The following is a 17552-nucleotide window of genomic DNA, read 5'->3' on the forward strand; positions in this document are numbered from 1 at the left end:
ATCTTCAATTAATTGCAAAAATGAGAAAAAATGAGTGAGAAAAATTTGTCGGTAAGGTAGGGATTGACATTGAAATGGTAAAATTTTTTTTTCAAAAAATCCTTCTCTGACTATCATCATTTTAGGCAAGAAAGAACCTATTCCCAAAATTTTGAATTTCTTAACAATTAATTTACTATTAATTTGATTTGTTTTACAGTAAACCATACTTAAAAATACTTTATTTGCAGAATGGTGAAATTGATTTGGAAAAGGGTGAATTTGGAGTGCAAAACCTGTATTAAATTACAATTATGTGTTGAATAATATGTGTAATCTTCGCATTACGCAGTGTTATGAATATGTGTTAATTATATGTGTATGTATATGTACGAATAAGCACAAGTAATGCCTTAATTATGTTTTTGCTGAAATGAACGCATTTCGAAAATTATCATTTATAAAGATAATTTATAAAGATATAACCGTATATAATATGAATTGTCCAATCGTTAATTCATTCACGTTTGTTTAACATTGTATAGACACCATATTATTGGCCATGGCAACATAGAACCCCTGATAACGTGGAGTATGCTATTTATCTGGCTAAGAGAACTCTGAGGAATAAGCAACGCCACGCCCTTGAGGATTACGAGATCGTATGTAAATCCCATTGATTTTATCCTGATGATTATATTTTTCCCACGTCATTTTCTTTTTCTTATTAAATGATTTTATTATTCATAGGAAGCTTTAAACAGTTTGCGTAGAAACTTACAAAGCAAATGGGAAGCGATACAACTTCAAGCTGAGGAGCAGGTAAATAATTAATCGTTCGTGCGTATCAGGGCCGCGTCCTAAGATATTCGGCGCCCGTGGGCTATTAAAAATAATGCGCTCATCTTCATAAGAGAATACACGGGATGGCTAGCGGGAGCGGGGTGACCAGCACAGTTATCGTATGTATGTACGAACGTGTCAGAGAACTAGAAAAAGTCAATTTATTACCATTACACTAAACAAAAACATAAAATTCATACAAAATTAAAAAGAAACCTATATGTATGAACAAACCCAGCCAGATAGCACACGACGTCTTAAAGACGTGTCCATTTCACGTCTATTCTAGGTCTGAAATTCTTACATCCTAAAAACACGTCTTTGAGACCATAAACAGTGTGGTTATTATATAACCATAATCTAGCAGTATTTAGCATTGGTATTATTTGTTCGAGTTACTGTTTTTGCTTCAATTTAAAATTCGATTTTTCAACTTGAATTTCAACTCTTGAATTTGAATTTCAACTTCAATTTCGACTCTTCAGTCTCGAGTGTTCAATTTCAGCTTTGGATATGTGGTCAAGACCATTATTCTGAACAACATTTCTCACTGTAGACTATTTGGCGGTTGGCTTTAGTTTACGAGATAATCGTAAAAAAAGAGAAGAAGCAGAAATTGATTGTATTAAAAACTCACTTATTCAGCCGTAAATCCATTTGCTGCTTCGAAATCACTGTATCACTGGGTCACTCGGTGACGAACTGCACAGATGTCTTCAGGTATATTAGTTTACAACCACCACACTCCGAGACAATTTCGACCTAGCCAGGCTCCCACTACTCGTATTGCTCCTGACTGCTCCTAAAATCTCTCGAGTATACCACTCATGTTTTTTTTCTAATTTCCCACTCCTCAACCTAAATTTCTTCTGATACACCCACATCCAATTATTATCAAACGCGCTACATTTCCCCACCTAAATGCACACTGACCAATCACGACAAAATCAAGGTGACGCCGCGACGCGACGCGACGGTCAGCAGGACACGACGAGACAGAAGGAGAAATCCAGAAAGCGTAAACACGAGACGAACTACGGACTCCGACCTGGATGCAACAAACACAATTTGGGGCCCCAAATTTTTTGCAAAGTAAAAAAAAATTTACAAACACGAACATACAGTCGGTGAGTCCGAAGAGAAACAGAACACCTAAATATCTCCGTTACGTTTCGTTGTAAAAAAAAAACTTCTTAGGACAAAGTTACACTGTTGTTTGAAGGGCCACATGTAACGGTGTAAGGGAAAAATTTTCAAGGTCATTTTTTTACAAGATTTCAAGGTCATTGATATTTTTTAAATGGAACGAGGTATTTTGTTAATAGATCAATCGATGCAGCTGGACATTCGTTATAAAAACGAGTACTCACCCATGTGTTCAAGATTCGGGGTTCACACATTGTGGAAATTACCAGAGCCGCGTTGCTAACCGTCGAAGACGGCTCTTTTTCGCCAATGTTGACAAGCACGCGCTGCCGCTGTTACTCGAGGCCGCGTAGGCCGTGTCCGCGTCTATTGCCGGCAACCGTCCACGCGATTTGAGTCCCGAACGGTTTCGGTGCTCAGGATCATGCGATGCATCTTGCGCCAATCGCGTACGACCCCGTCTAGTGTTAAGAGAGAGCGTGTACAATAAGCGAGCGTGTCCAGATACTATTTCAGACAATAGAGCATCAAGTGATCGCTTGAAAAGTTGTTAATTTTGTGAGTTCAGGTGCGATTATCAAAGGAACGGAAAAAGGGGGACAAGATAGTGAGCGATTCCCAAGAACGAGCCTTCTGGAGAGTGTATAGGCCACCGCCTGGTTGTATCAGTAGTCTCGACATAGCACCTGTACCTACGCGTTTTCGTCCTGGACTTTCACGTATACCATCGCGTAAACGTACTCTATCTGACCTGCAACGCGAGGTAACTTGTGCTGTTTTATACTTGATCGATCTAGATGTTCTAACATCCAATTCTATTACTGAAACCGGAAATATTTTTTTCCTACCATTTATACTATACTATATACTATTAGTGAACTTTGAGCGCGGGTATCTCGGAAAGTATATGCGAGATAGCGAAAAACTGAATCCAATAAATCTTGTGGCACATTTTGTCAGCTTTAATTTTGTATGGAATGGTGTTATCGCTAGGACGCATAGTTTCCGAGATATACGCGGAGAACCGAAAAAGGGGACCTTCTAAGTGCCCTCTGCACCCCGCTCACCTTCTAGGAGTGGGGACTTTTAGTATGTTTACCTCCTAACTAGTCCCAAAGTTAAAAAAATGTTGTTCCTTCCATTTCCCAGTCTACAACTTTTCGTTGACTGGACTTGTATAATGATTGTGAAATAATATTAGGCTGCTCTTTACTTTACCGCGGACTCAAAATTAGTGCCTTTCTCCTACGAATTATGATGTGTATTTGGCATGTAATCCAGTGGATTTGTACCCGGCGCGGATGCAGATCGAAGTTTCGAACCTCTAGGATCAATAGTTGAGGAGTTATGTATGCTTACTTAAAGTTGACCATTTTTGACAGGTAAGATTAGGTCGCGCGGGGGGGGGCGGCGGCGGCAAGACCAGCGGTCCTGCTTGATAAGCGGCTCGCGCGGTCGTCACTACAAACCAATATGGCGGCGGCCTTAACTGTAAAAAATGCTCAACTTTAAGCGACTATAGCTCCTCAACTATTGATCCTAGAGGACCGAAACTTTGATCTGCATCCGCGCCGGGTACAAGTCTACTCTGGATTACATGCCAAATATAATACATCATAATTCGTAGGAGAAAGGTACTAATTTTGAGTCCGCGGTAAAGTAAAGTTTACCCTAATATTATGATAATAATAGATATAATGACAGTGTCTTTTGCTTGTTTAAAAAAAAATAGGTGGCCTTCTTGGAGAACAGTTTAACACGCACGAGGATAAAGGTTTCGACAGCAATTGAAAATTTGAAATCATATTTCGAAACGTATGTGGAATACGATCCAATGTTTGTACAACCACAACCATCCAACCCTTGGATCACAGACGATCAAACATTTTGGCAACTAAATAACTCTCTGTGAGTATTTTAAAATGACATGATTTCTGTATACTTTAATAGATTCTATTTATTGGGTTGGCAAATAAGTTCGTTCGGTTTTTTAAACCCAATAAAATGTGTATCATTTCCGACGTCTGTAATATTAATTATATTCTGTGCATTCAGAGTTGACAGTCCAACGGAGAAACGTGTTAAGCGTTGGGCTCTATCGATGGAAGAGTTAATGTCTGATCCTACAGGTAAACCCTTTTAAATCTAATGACCTTTTACTTTTTATATACGATTATAGACTACAAAACTGCACCTTAGCACCCCATAACTTTTTAACTTTTTAAAATACAACCTTGAAGATTTTCACGAGAAGATGCCAAAAATCCAAGTTTTGACGTTAGGAATTCATTGGTTTAAAAGTTATGTGTGTTTAAAGTTGTTGAACGATTTTAAGAGTTTGTGACAAGTAAGGACGCCACCATATTGGTATGTACTGAGCGTTATTGTGTCAAGTATATACACAAGTAAATATTAAACGCGTCAAACTTTCAGATGACCGCATTTAAATGTAATGATAGTTTATTATCTCGTAAAAATATGAAAATATTATTGTGCATACGGAACAAACAAGAGAGACCCATTAAAATCAGTTTATAATTTTCAATATTACAAAATTTTAAAAACAGAAAATTGTCTAATTTCAAACATCATATCTGTATATTTACATATTTATGTTAATATATGTTGTACCAACGTACATGTATCAATTTGTTGGTTAAGAGTGGTTACATGGTATTCTGACGATATATTATCGGTAGTCTTGCATAAATGTTAAGGGCCTCTTCTCCTAGCAGGCGACACTAGCGCGTAAATGTGTAGTACACTCACACACACCGCTAGACCACGTATCGTACGCGAGGATTGCAAGGGGGTCCGGGATTCCACTTCTGATTTCTCGATAATGCAAAGACGGGGTTTTAATTTAGTAGTCAAAATCGCTAGATCAAAGATCAATCTATGGCGCTGTGTTTGTCTCAAAAGTCCTTCTTTTACGTTTCCGAGCAATTAAGGTCATATAATTTTTCCATATTCTTATTTAGAAAAAAATTACAAATCCAACGATATATAATACTTTATAGTTACGATGAATTTCAAAATTTTCAATTTAAATGCGCCACGTGATCCTTTTTTTCGATCGATTTCAAACTTTGCCCAAATTTTTTTCTCACCAAAGAGAACCATTCTGGGGGGCGTCGTGCTTTGTATCTCGATAAAAATTTTTCGCCAAGTATAGCTTAGGTCCACCCTAGTACGTATACGTGGTCTAGCGTAGGTGTGTGAGTGTACCACACATTGACGCGCGAGTGTCGTCTGCTATAGGGAGAAGGGGCCCTTAATGCAAGAAATACCTACTTGTTCTAACTTGTTGTTTTCTGATATAGGCTTGCAAGAATTCACAAATTACTTAAGAAAAGAGTATAGTCATGAAAACATACGATTTTGGTTGGCAGTTAAAGACTTACGACGCAGTTTTCAAACACAAATACCTGATAAAGTCAACGAAATTTTCAAGTATGTATAATATAATTAACTATTATTTTATAGACACGAGGTAAACGGATTTAAATAAATAAATAAAGCTAAATGTTATTGACGTTACTCGTTTAGAGAATTCCTGGCACCTGGAGCACCGTGTGAAATAAATATCGATGGGAAAACGATGGAGAAAGTCCATCAAGAAATGAAGAGTCCCAGCCGATTTACATTCGATTCCGCTGCTGAACACGTTTATACGCTACTTTTGAAAAAGGATTGTTATCCTAGATTTATTCGCTCTGATCAGTATCGAAATCTTTTAGCAGCTGGTGTGCAACCTTTACAAAAAAAGAGGTACGTTGCACAAGAACATATTTATTACACTGATACCCCAATAGTTTTAGTTACTCCTTTATACATATATATAGATATGTATTCTCATACACCCCATGAATAGTAAATAATATAATTCTCATCATAACTAAAATAGATGTACAAGATTAATAAATACAAGGTGATTTAGCAATTGTAAGTGTGCGACCTGATTTGCATGCAGTCTGTTTTTGGTATATGAAAAAATGGTTTAAACAAAAGTTTCAAACATAGCATACAATGTATTATTTTTTTTCTATTTTGCTATGTTATCGAGATGTTGTTATCGAAGATATTGATCTTTATATACACTAAATATACAAAATTTGGTGTGCCAAAAGTAAGTTAAAGTATCGTGTTTATAATAACGCACTGTCCAACACCAAATTTGTTTCATAATTACATTGTGATGGTGTGGTACTTCTAGAGTTTTATGCGCTGATTCCGAATCTGCCCTTAATTTTTCTGCTAGACGAACAGTTCTTGAAAAACAAGACTTGGAAAAAAAAAATATTTTTCAACTTTAAACAAATATTGTGATGGTATTATAAAAAAGATATTGAATTGTTCTTTACAGCAAAAGCTTCTGTACACTTTCCCGCGAATACAGTGATATCTAATACCAATGCATTATAAATGTTTAAACATGTTTAAACCGTCATTACAGTCGGAGAGACACCACTTTTGCAGCAACTTTTCAGGGTATTTTTGAATTTATCTCAAAAAATAAAGGTTCAGCGGAGAATCGAACTATACCACGCGCGATAGAGCGGACTTTTATCTTGAGAAATCACCATTACAACATCGCCATTACAACATTAACAATAAGTTCCCGGTCGGTGGCGCTCACCACTAGCGCGATCTAAACTAATAAATTGGCCAACTCATGCCGAGTGAAGATGTTTTGCTTTTTCTGGTTCGGGAAAAAAACGTCGACGTAGCAAAAAACTTCAAAGGGTGATTTCTCATGATAAAAGTCTGCTCTATGAACCCTTATTTTTTGAGATAAATTCAAAAATATCCTGAAAAGTTGCTGCAAAAGTGGTGTCTCTCCGTCTTTAATCATCGTTTAAACATGTTCAAACATTCATAATGCATTGGTATTATGTATGTATGTATGTATGTACTTTATTGATTCCCCTTAGGGTTACAATTTTTCTACATTTTCACCTCAACCATATTTCCTACTTTACCCGTTTTCCGTCTTCCTAAAATAACTTATATCCTACCTTATATCTATGCTTATATCTAAATTATATATATATATATATATATATATATATATACATATATATATATATAGCGAGAGAGAGAGAGAAGCAAACTATATACAAAAGATGCATTGGTATTAGATATCACTGTATTCGCGGGAAAGTGTACAGAAGCTTTTGCTGTAAAGAACAATTCAATATCTTTTTTATAATACCATCACAATATTTGTTTAAAGTTGAAAAATATATTTTTTTTTCCAAGTCTTGTTTCTCAAGAACTGTTCGTCTAGGAGAAAAATTAAGGGCAGATTCGGAATCAGCGCATAAAACTCTACAATAAGTACCACACCATCACAAGGTGCTGGACAGTGTTATTAAACGATACTTACTTCACTTTCTACTTTATCGTGATAAATTTTGTTTTCAACATTACCATTAAATATGTAATCAACTTGTTTATTTTTATAAGTGAATAAATATTACTGTTATCGTGATTTCATTATTGAAAATATGAGTATTAACTTATACTTTTGTTATCCACTGTAGCTTAATAATCACCCTGTATTTCAGTGTAAAAAGGATCTTACTTTACGATAACATTTCGATATTGTAGATTTTTTACCTTCGGTGGACAAACCAAAAAGAAACTTCCTTCGACCTCGGCCACAACACCTAGCACTTTACAACATGCTGCAGGTAATACAACTGGTGGTGGTAGGGGAAGTGATCGAAGTTTATCTGGATCTGCCCATGAGTTAGCTGTTTGCGGTGTTCGAGATACAACATCAATGTCCCGAGTGCCGCACTCTCACAGTCAGTCGAATCTCACTGACATACCATACAGGTGCACAATATTTTTCTTGTATTATATTTCGGTGATGCTCACTGTGCAGATATTCATTAGCACACGTTTTCAAATCTATCTCAATACATTTTCGTTGGAAATATATTATTTCTTTACGAACATAAGAACAAGATTAGTAGTACTGACATTAGCGTAAAATAATCATTTCGAACAAATTGATCTTATAGTTTATTACATTTCCAAAATTCCAATTTAGTTTACAGTGGGTATCACGATTTTTGTGAGTTTTTTCTGAAATCTGTATATCTATGCGTAAGTACAAGGTGATCCCACTAACCAGATAACAAGAAGGTATAGTTCTGTTTCAAACGAAGTGAGAAACATATTAGTTAACCACACTGTTTTTGCAAGCAACTATCATCCTATGACAGAATTTCACGCAAGTGCAACGCAGTAGTTGCAGTGTACAAGTGTACTTTCTTTCGAAATAGAATTAGGTATATGATCAGTTACGCAATCTTGGTTTTGAAAATAAATGGCAGGTATCATGTAAAGTCATTGAACAATTAATATTTGATGAAATACCTCGTTCTTCTCAAAAACTTACAATCGGTACTCTAAAAATTGTAATATATTCTAAAAAGTTTGTAATATGATTTTTGAAATTTAGCTGTTCAATGTGATCAGGAGTCAAATTAAGCAATATGATTGTCAAAATGTGGGACTGCACATGTATATAGATTAAAATACGAGAGTCAATTAAATATACCAGGCATGGCCAGATCGTAGCTCGATAGGAGGCATTCTCACCCCCACTTCTCCTACCCGCACGTTTCGCTTCCCGTGGCGGCCATAGTGCTCCGAACATACGGTGGCCGCCACGGGAGAAGTGGGGGTAAGAATGCCTCCGATCAGTGATGCCAGAATCATGGGTCGTGGGTTTTTCCCCTCTCCAATAGACATTTGGCACGCCGCCGGGCCGACTGTGGCAACTCGCGTCTAGGTGGCGCTCTGATTGGTCCGTGTTTTTCGTTAATAAGTATTAATAACTCCTAAACAAAGCCGCGGATAACACGGTTTTGCAAAGGAAAATGTCGCTTGAAATGGTCTCAGGAACCACCCCCGTTCGGGATTTTCACGAATTTTTGGACACCCTGTATATATATATTCAGTGAATGCACGACGCGCAGTTCAGACCAGTGATGCCAGCAGAACCGTGGTAGCACCGACGAGATATAAGGATAGACCTATCACCCAATGTATTTTGGTGGCCATCTTTGCTGAGGCCACATGGCCTCTTTTTCTTGTCATTTCCTGTATTACCAACTCGGTTTTGGAGCCCCAGGCAGGATCTCGACGGGGCTGCTGACAGCTAAAATAGGCTGACAGCACGAATGGGATATAGGAATCATATTCCTATATCCCATTTGTGCTGACAGCTTTCTTACAATTAGTGGTAGCACAGACGAATTGTATTGACTGACTCGACTCGTTTCGTTTACTTTTTCAGAATTGGACTGTATTTATATATATATATATTCGTCGATGCTGTAACGTGGAAAATAGCAAAAATACGCGCTGTGCATTACACGGCAGTAACAGTAAATTGGCAACTATGCGACGAATATTTTCAAATGTGTTTTGGCAACTACGCAATCGATATCTGAAATTCTACGTAATTTCTAAACTCACCACTCTAAATTGTAGAGGGCATACGAAAACCTCTGGTTTTTTTGCACAGTCGGTAATTCATAGCGTGGACACGAAGTCCCATAAGATGATAGGTCTATCCTTATATCTCGTCGGTGGTGGTAGTACTGTGGTACTAAACCATACATACCCCCACCATAGCCTACTATTGCCCCTACGTTCCTTTCCAACGTGCACGCGCCCAGTGATGCCAGAGCTGTGGTACTGTGGTACTAAACCATACCCCCACCATAGCCTACTATTGCCCCTACGTTGTTTTCCAACACGCCCGCGCGCTACACTCACCAACGTACCTCTACGAATACAGTAGAGTGATACGCTGGTGAGTGTAGCGCGCGGGCTCGTTGGAAAACAACGTAGGGGCAATAGTAGGCTATGGTGGGGGTATGGTTTAGTACCACAGTACCACAGCTCTGGCATCACTGCACGCGCCTGTACGGATACTACAGTAGACGTATGTACGTTGGTCAGTGTAGCGTGCGGGCGCGTTGGAAAGGAATGTAGGGGCAATAGTAGGCTATGGTGGGGGTATGGTTTAGTACGACAGTACCACGGTTCTGGCATCACTGGTTCAGACGGCACGCGCCCACACGCGCCTGAGCTGGCTCGAGGACTAGGGTCGTTACGGGGAGCGGGACGCGCGCGCGGCCGGGAACAGAAGGGAACATGCTCTCGAAAATCGCCCGAAATGTGCAGCTCGTTGCCGACCGCTGCTGTACCCCGAAACCCGTGCGTGTGAGAAGAAATCGTGTGATAGGTCATAGGATGATACGCTCATTAGAAGACTGTCTGTCCGCACGCCGAGAGGAGTTGGCAGTGAGGAACTTGTACAAACAGTGTTGTGAACTGGTACGGGAAAACTCGCGCATGCGCGGCGAATCCAGGAACATATCTGCGTTCTACAGTCCGTAGCTTGTGGGGCAAGTTGCGGCGAACTGTTACTGCCGGGCAATGCTGGATGACGCACGACCACACGACGCACATATTCTCAATTTTAGATCTCAATTAGAATATCAATTTATATATTACATGTACATACACATCAAATTTTAATATAACATACGCATGTTAAACGTCATATTTGAAAATCGAGAAGAAAAGATTTTGCGAAGCTATGCGGGGAGACCGAGGTACCACCCGATTTTGTATTTCAGTGACGCTAGAATCGTCACATGACGGTACATCATTTCACCGTGACTCTCGCATCTGGCTACACTGCGCGCTACCTGTGTTCCGATTGAACCCACCGTTTTTCGCGCATGCGCGGCAATTTCAGCCTCAGTAACGTAACCATTTCGATGAAATCGGGTAGCTTGAGCACCCCGCAGACTTTTAAAAGTATTAACAATACTTAACTCGTTCCGCGTCACGTCTCTCGTCCATCAGTCGTCTCCCGCCAATAACACCAGTACATTCCCGAACACTGCGCGCTTCACGTCTTCAAGCGTACAAGGCGTCAAGAGTGGGGACTCGCAGATCCCCCTGCACCCCACTGCCTGACGTCACTGACAACTCTCGGCGTGCGAACAGTACATACGTATATACTTTTCCTTTAAAAGACTTTTCAACCGGTTACTAGAGTCACCCTGTGTACATGCATTACAAGCTTATACATTGTCACAAGTCACAACACTCAAACTGATATATTCGTTCGAAAGATAGCAACTACTTGGAAAATTGTATAACGTAGTAGCATTAATGTGTTTCACACATGAATATATGAAAAAAAACCAATAGAAAAATATCTAATAATAATTGCCCTTTACGGCGGAGATATCGTATTCTCGAAGATATCGTAGAATCACGTTTCACACACAACGATGACTGACCAATAGGTTCTCTCAATACGGTATTTTCAGGGGAGATCTGGCACGATTCATAAAAATCTCTACGGCGTCTATCGCGCGTAGTATTCAGTAAGTCCTCGAAAAATTTCATAATTTCAAGCTTACATAAGTATGCGGATATATAGTTCCTGATCTGATTTCAATTATACACAGTCCCTATTATATGGTGTCTCTGCTTAAAGTGTCCAACATTCTTGAAAAATCACTGTGCGTGTATGCATACAGTGAAGTGTACACACACGCATGACTCTTCCTACTCTTTCAATGTAAATGTTCACTTGTAAATGTTGAAATGGTCAAATATTTTTCAATATCTCTTTTAACATCCTCCTTATGCTATAGTATTTTGGCTATCTCACAATATCACTATTGTGTGTGTCTGTTGTATATATAAAATTTATTTTCCCTACAATTCTATTGCTTGAACAATGTTGCAATATTGTTACAGTAGTTTTGTGCAGCGTGTCAAAAAAGGTGGTACATTCCGAAATTCACAAATTTCACATATGAGAACAAATTTACAATTTTAAATCTAAAAAATATTCGTCTTTTGTAGGTTTTGTAACGTGAAATTTTTTCATTTTTTTTATAGAACAATGAGATGATTTTGTGAGTACCAATAACTCTAACCATGTTAAATTAAAGAACGATATTTACTATATCAACGGCTGCTTTGCAACTTGGAAAACCATAAACTATTGCCTTTCTTCTATGCAATCTAGTAGATTTCGGCGAGAAAATGCCAAAAATCAAAATTTCCATTTAAGGAATATTAGTGGGATTTAAAAGTTATGAGTTTTTAAAGTTGAGCGATTTACCATACAGTGCTTTTCTGACAGGTAAGAGTGCCGCCATGTTGCTACCTGGTGAGCGTTGCGCGCCACTTGAAGTTGAAATCGGAGAGTCGAAGAGTTGATGTTGAAATTGAAATTTGAAAAATTGAAGAGCACGTAGAAAAATAAAAAAGAAAGTGAAAAAAAATATTTATAAAAAATGCCAACACGGGACACGAACCCCGATCATCAATCTCGTGGTAGACATTCGCTCAACCCGCTCGACCACCGAACGCTATATGACAAAATGTGTTTTCACTCATGGAATATAACGCACATGTCGCATGTTTCATAATCGATTTTCTCGAAATCGACGGGTTCGCGTTGGCGGCTAAAACCAATTGGATAGTTCATGAGGGTGCGTAAGCTATGTCCACACAAAAACTCGTTGCGATCCGGCGTTCTCGATACGCGAGGTGTCTCCTCGTCAGCTTCGAGCTTCGTTCCGATACCACGAGGCTACTGCTCGCATCGTATAATTGCAGGCTGTAAACGATATCGGCTCGAAGCAGATCTGACTGACTGGGTTACTGCAATCTAAAAGACATACACCTATTTCAATAATTAAATTGATTAAAATTAATCGTACGAATATCCTCGTTACTATCTTGGCTACAATTGGTTACACTGCAATAAAATTTAATTCCAGAGATAGAATGAAAAAATGTTTTTTGATTATACTTATATATTACGATACAAACTCAAATCTTTCGTTGCAGTCTTGTCGAAGTGGTTGTGTAAATTAGTATCTTGCCTTGATTCATTATCAGTCTGTTCTACGTACTTGGTCATATCGATGAATAATGTACAAAGCATTCTGCGACCTTTAATCAGTAACGCTTACCTTCTATTTGCCACACCTACATAAGTGTTTTAACATTGATAAGTACCTCTTTCAGTAGCGCATATCCAACAGTTTCTTCTCTGTGTATTCACCAAGAAACAGATCGGTTTGATTCCACTATCGTGATCCTTCTTTATCAATAAATAGAAGTTCTTGATTGATATCCACACAATGTTTTCTTATCCAAATGTAACATATTACGCAAATCGTGTTAGAATTTTCTCCGTTCCATAAATAATACAATTATATGCATGGCCTATCGACACACAACCAAACAAAAGACGTGATATTTTGTCGAAAGGGAAAAGTGAAAACTAAATCCTATAATAAAGTTCGTGTTGTCAGGGATGTTGGCACGTCGGAAGCGATGGCTCGCCCTATAGACGACGTTTGTCCATGGGACGCGGCTCCAGGCCCCAGTATAGAGCACGCCACGGGTTCAACAGGACCGCAACACCTGACGTCATCTGCAACAACCTTGTCAGTTGAGGGTCAACTCGAGGAGAGCAGCAGCAGCAGCAACATGGTCGGACTGCTGCAATCTGTCGAAACACGTGCAGCCCGTAAAAATTCGACGCAGTTGGATTCCTGCAGCTCTTCGTCTGAAGTTAGCTTACCAGTAACGGAAGTGTCCGAACACCTTCGAAGAGCATGCTGTATGCAACACAGCAGCAGCGTAGGTAAGACATACACATAGAGAATAATCAACGAATTTATAATACTAGGATCTTGAATAAGTTTCTGCCATCTACTAATAGATGTCGGGGAAAAAAAGTACTTGTATGTAATTTGAGATGGTATAGTATATGTACATATACAGCCAGTCTCATAACAGAACCCGTTCTAGGGGGGGGGGGGACAACAACCCGGGCATTTGCCCGGGGCGCCATTTTGGCTGTAAGTGTGAGAAAAATATTGATGTGTTAAATACCCAATTAATAGAAAATTTCACATATCGATTTTTTCGTTCACTAAAAATTTACAGTGCGTAGCATATTTATGTTGTTTATATCTAAAAGCTAAAAATATTTACACTATTATTGAAAAATTAACGGAGAATTTGTAAAGGACGCTGTTTGAACACACACTTTTGAACATGCATATACTTCTCTGAACAGAATAGCATTAGCACGCGAGCAGAGCGCTGCTTCAACTTGTGTTTAAAGTTTGAACATGCATAGACTTGCATATTTCCTTTTTTAAATTTAAAAAATGTAATAAAGAAGTTTGCAGAACTGAAAGTAAGAAAAAAATGTTTTTTGTGATTTTAACGTAGTTGATGTTACCTTCTTTTATTTTCAAAATAATAGAATTTTAATTGTTTGTGCAATAATACACATTTTTAATAGTATTTAAAAATGTAAAAAATTATATGGTTAACAATTTGTGTTATGCCATGTTATGTTATGTTATATGTTTCTTTCTAAATAAATATGCTTTTATTAAAATTTAAATAAAATGATTTGATTTTTATTTACAACTAGAGGGGAGTTGTTTTTTTTTTTAGTTTAGACTAGTTTAGACTATAGTTTAGTATAATTTAGACTATATAACATAAAAAATATGTACCGTTATTTTAAAAAATATATATATTCTTAAAGGGCGGCAATTTGTCTTTTTGTCCGGGGTGGCCCCGCCTAACCGCTAGAGCGGCGGGCCCTGCTCATAATTGATGGCACACACACTTTAAATTAGAATAACTCTTACAGAAAATAGCGTTTAATCTGAATTACGCGAAAAAATAGAAAAATTTGCTGTTTACAACTTTGTTTATTTGGCCTTGTAACGAAAATTTAAAAAATGTGTTTGGTGAATTTATATCAGTTATATCCAATATGAAAATCGAAATTGATTTAAGCACATCTTTGCTGTTTTATCCCATCACTCGGCGATTGCGTAACGCATTTTTCGTTGCAAGTCGAAATGAAAAAGTTTCTTTTATGTTTATAAAAAAGTTATTTCGATTTAAAATGTGTGTGCTATTAACTATGAGACTGACTGTATATGTGATAGCGTTTAAAATGCATTCGTGTACATTTTGAGGAAAAAATGCTGGAAATCCAAGTTTTAATCTTAGGAATTCACTGGTTCAAAAGTTATGCGAGTTTAAAGTTTTACGATTTTCACCGGTTTACTCTCAGAGGTAACGGAGCCGCCATGTTGGTATGATGTAGCACACTTACGACTTAAGATCACAGGACAGACACGTTGCATCTTATGGACTTTTCTGACCACGAGGATCCAAAACCATACTAACTAATGAGAACAGTTCGTACTAGTGGCGAAATAAAATCTGCTTCCTAACTGAATGATTAAATTATATTTATTAAGATCGAGGTTTCGCCTGTATTATCGGTCTCCAGCATACTCACTAAAGTGTCGCGAATGCCGTCGATTGTTCATATATGTATGGCGGGAAAGTGGGTGTAGTATTCTCTACTGTCAAGATGTATTATATGTATATTGCTTCTTTAAATAACTTTATACACTTGCAATATTCTTCTATTTCGGTCCATACGCGGGGGGCTCGTTATCGGGTTGGGGAATCGGAGGTTCACTGATAATATGCAAGGCTCGACGCACATTGATAAGCCTATTCAGCATATCATATATTGTGAATTCCACTTACTTAGTTTCGACACAGTCGATTATTAATTTTAACGGTGTTCGCTTCCCGAATACCTACGCCAACTCTTCAGTTTTCAATTTTTCATTGAAGGTTCAATCTCGATCAACTATTCCCCTACATTTTACCAGTATAGCTCCGGGCTCGGCTTAATTGCATCTTTGATAACCAACTTCGAAGAAAAGGTGTTACACACCTTAACGCCGTTAAATTATATTGTTCATAGAGATAATGTCTACTTCGGCAAATAATTGGGTTAAACTTTACTTTACCGGACTCCAAATTTCTGCCTTTCTCCTATAAATTATTATGTATTTGGTATGTAATCTATTGGATTTGTATATCCGGGGCGCTGCAGATCGAAGTTTCGATCCTGTAGGATCAGTGGTGTTCACGAGTTATGCTTGCTTGTCAACTATCCAATTGGTTTTAGCGGCCAACGCGAACCCGTCGATTTCGAGTGTAATCGATATTGAAACATGCGACATGTGCGTTATATTCCATGAGTGAAAACACCTCTTGCGACAGCGGTCGGTGGCCGAGCGGGTTGAGCAAATGTCTACCACCACGAGATTGGTCGGGACGGGGTTCGCATCCCGTGTCGGCATTTTTTATAAACATTCTTTTTTCACTTTCTTTTTTATTTTTCTACGTGCTACGTACAATACAATCGCAACACCAACACTTGTGTAACATACATGTACTCGGAATATGTAGTCTGAATTACTCGGTAATTCGTGCAATTTATCACACCCTTAATTATTGTGCAATATCCTAATCTATTAATTGAACATCCCCACACGATGCAGTATACTCGTTACAAGGCCCACTAACAGTCCTAGCGACTCATAGTGGTGTATTTGCCCCGAAAATGCGGTCAGAAATCAATTTTAGAAATTGTACATGAATTGTAAAAGTTTTGTTTCTTCAGTTAGTTTAATGTCTGTGCCCCTTTGACTGTATTATGTTCATTTTTACATGACAGGTGGAGTACCGTCGTCGACGAGCGAAAGAAGTGGAGGGGTATGTGAAATGATGGGTAGGAACTATTCAATCAGCACAAATTTTCGCAGAGTGAAGCTTGGAGACATTGGTCGACCACCTGCTGCGTCCTATAACGAAGAGTCTGAGGGCCACATTACAAAAACAAAAGTCTTGTCGCTTGAGAAGGACTTCCTCGTAAGAACTCCAGCCAAGGCTCCTGTAATAAGTATTAGCGCAATTGTGGGTGACTTGACGGAAAATCCGGACGACAGTTGCGCGGCATTGTTAGAAGAAGAAACGAAGAAGGAAGGTGATGTGAGAAGGGGAGAGCTGAAAATTGATAAAAGTAATACGACGACGACGACGACGGACACTGCCGGGAAGGACTCGGCAAGTCCGGCTCAAGCGGAAACGGAAACCGTGGGGTTGCTGGAAGAAGCGCAGGTTGTTCCTGTTTGGAAACCGGACACTCAACAGAACGACCAAACAGCGCCTGTCACTCAAACAGCAGCAACTCAGCAAAAGCGTGACAATAACGTTAACGAAGTGTGCCCGTGGGAGGACGAGTAAGTGAATAAATCGTACGATCGCATAATGCATAGTCACTCACACGAACATACAGTGGGTGAGTCCGAAGAGAAACAGAACACCTAAATATCCCCGTTACTTTTCGTTGTAGAAAAAAAATTTCTTAGGACTATTACTAACTTTTCGACATACGTAGGTTAGTACTCGTTTTTATAAGGAATGTCTAGTTGCATCGATTGATGTATTACAAAATACCTCATTCCATTTAAAAAAATATCTATGACCTTGAAATCTTGTAAAAAAAAAATGACCTTGAAAATTTTTTCCCTTACACCGTTACATGTGGCCCTTCAAACAACAGTGTAACTTTGTCCTAAGAAGTTTTTTTTTGTACAACGAAACGTAAC

At 38.5% G+C, this 17552-nt stretch overlaps 2 protein-coding genes across 3 annotated transcripts in view; one reads left to right on the top strand and one right to left on the bottom strand.

The window, feature by feature from the left end:
- The window catches only part of LOC143217479 (late secretory pathway protein AVL9 homolog), a 35822-nt gene extending 33240 nt beyond the window's left edge, over positions 1–2582 (bottom strand). The window contains exon 1 of the mRNA XM_076441852.1: positions 1460–2582. The gene's annotated coding sequence lies outside the window, so the exon portion shown is untranslated. The remainder of the gene's footprint in view (positions 1–1459) is intronic.
- The window catches only part of LOC143217329 (regulator of G-protein signaling 11), a 40926-nt gene that overhangs the window by 15240 nt on the left and 8134 nt on the right, over positions 1–17552 (top strand). For both annotated transcript variants that reach the window (XM_076441491.1, XM_076441484.1), the window contains exons 6-16: positions 525–641; positions 730–801; positions 2537–2731; positions 3701–3876; positions 4024–4097; positions 5292–5421; positions 5518–5739; positions 7582–7812; positions 11343–11399; positions 13353–13687; positions 16619–17183. In XM_076441491.1, coding sequence (XP_076297606.1) covers positions 525–641; positions 730–801; positions 2537–2731; positions 3701–3876; positions 4024–4097; positions 5292–5421; positions 5518–5739; positions 7582–7812; positions 11343–11399; positions 13353–13687; positions 16619–17183 — 2174 coding nt within the window. The remainder of the gene's footprint in view (positions 1–524; positions 642–729; positions 802–2536; positions 2732–3700; positions 3877–4023; positions 4098–5291; positions 5422–5517; positions 5740–7581; positions 7813–11342; positions 11400–13352; positions 13688–16618; positions 17184–17552) is intronic.

The sequence above is a fragment of the Lasioglossum baleicum genome, chromosome 2 (genome assembly GCF_051020765.1).
Source record: "Lasioglossum baleicum chromosome 2, iyLasBale1, whole genome shotgun sequence".
In the NCBI taxonomy this organism is placed as follows: domain Eukaryota; kingdom Metazoa; phylum Arthropoda; class Insecta; order Hymenoptera; family Halictidae; genus Lasioglossum; species Lasioglossum baleicum.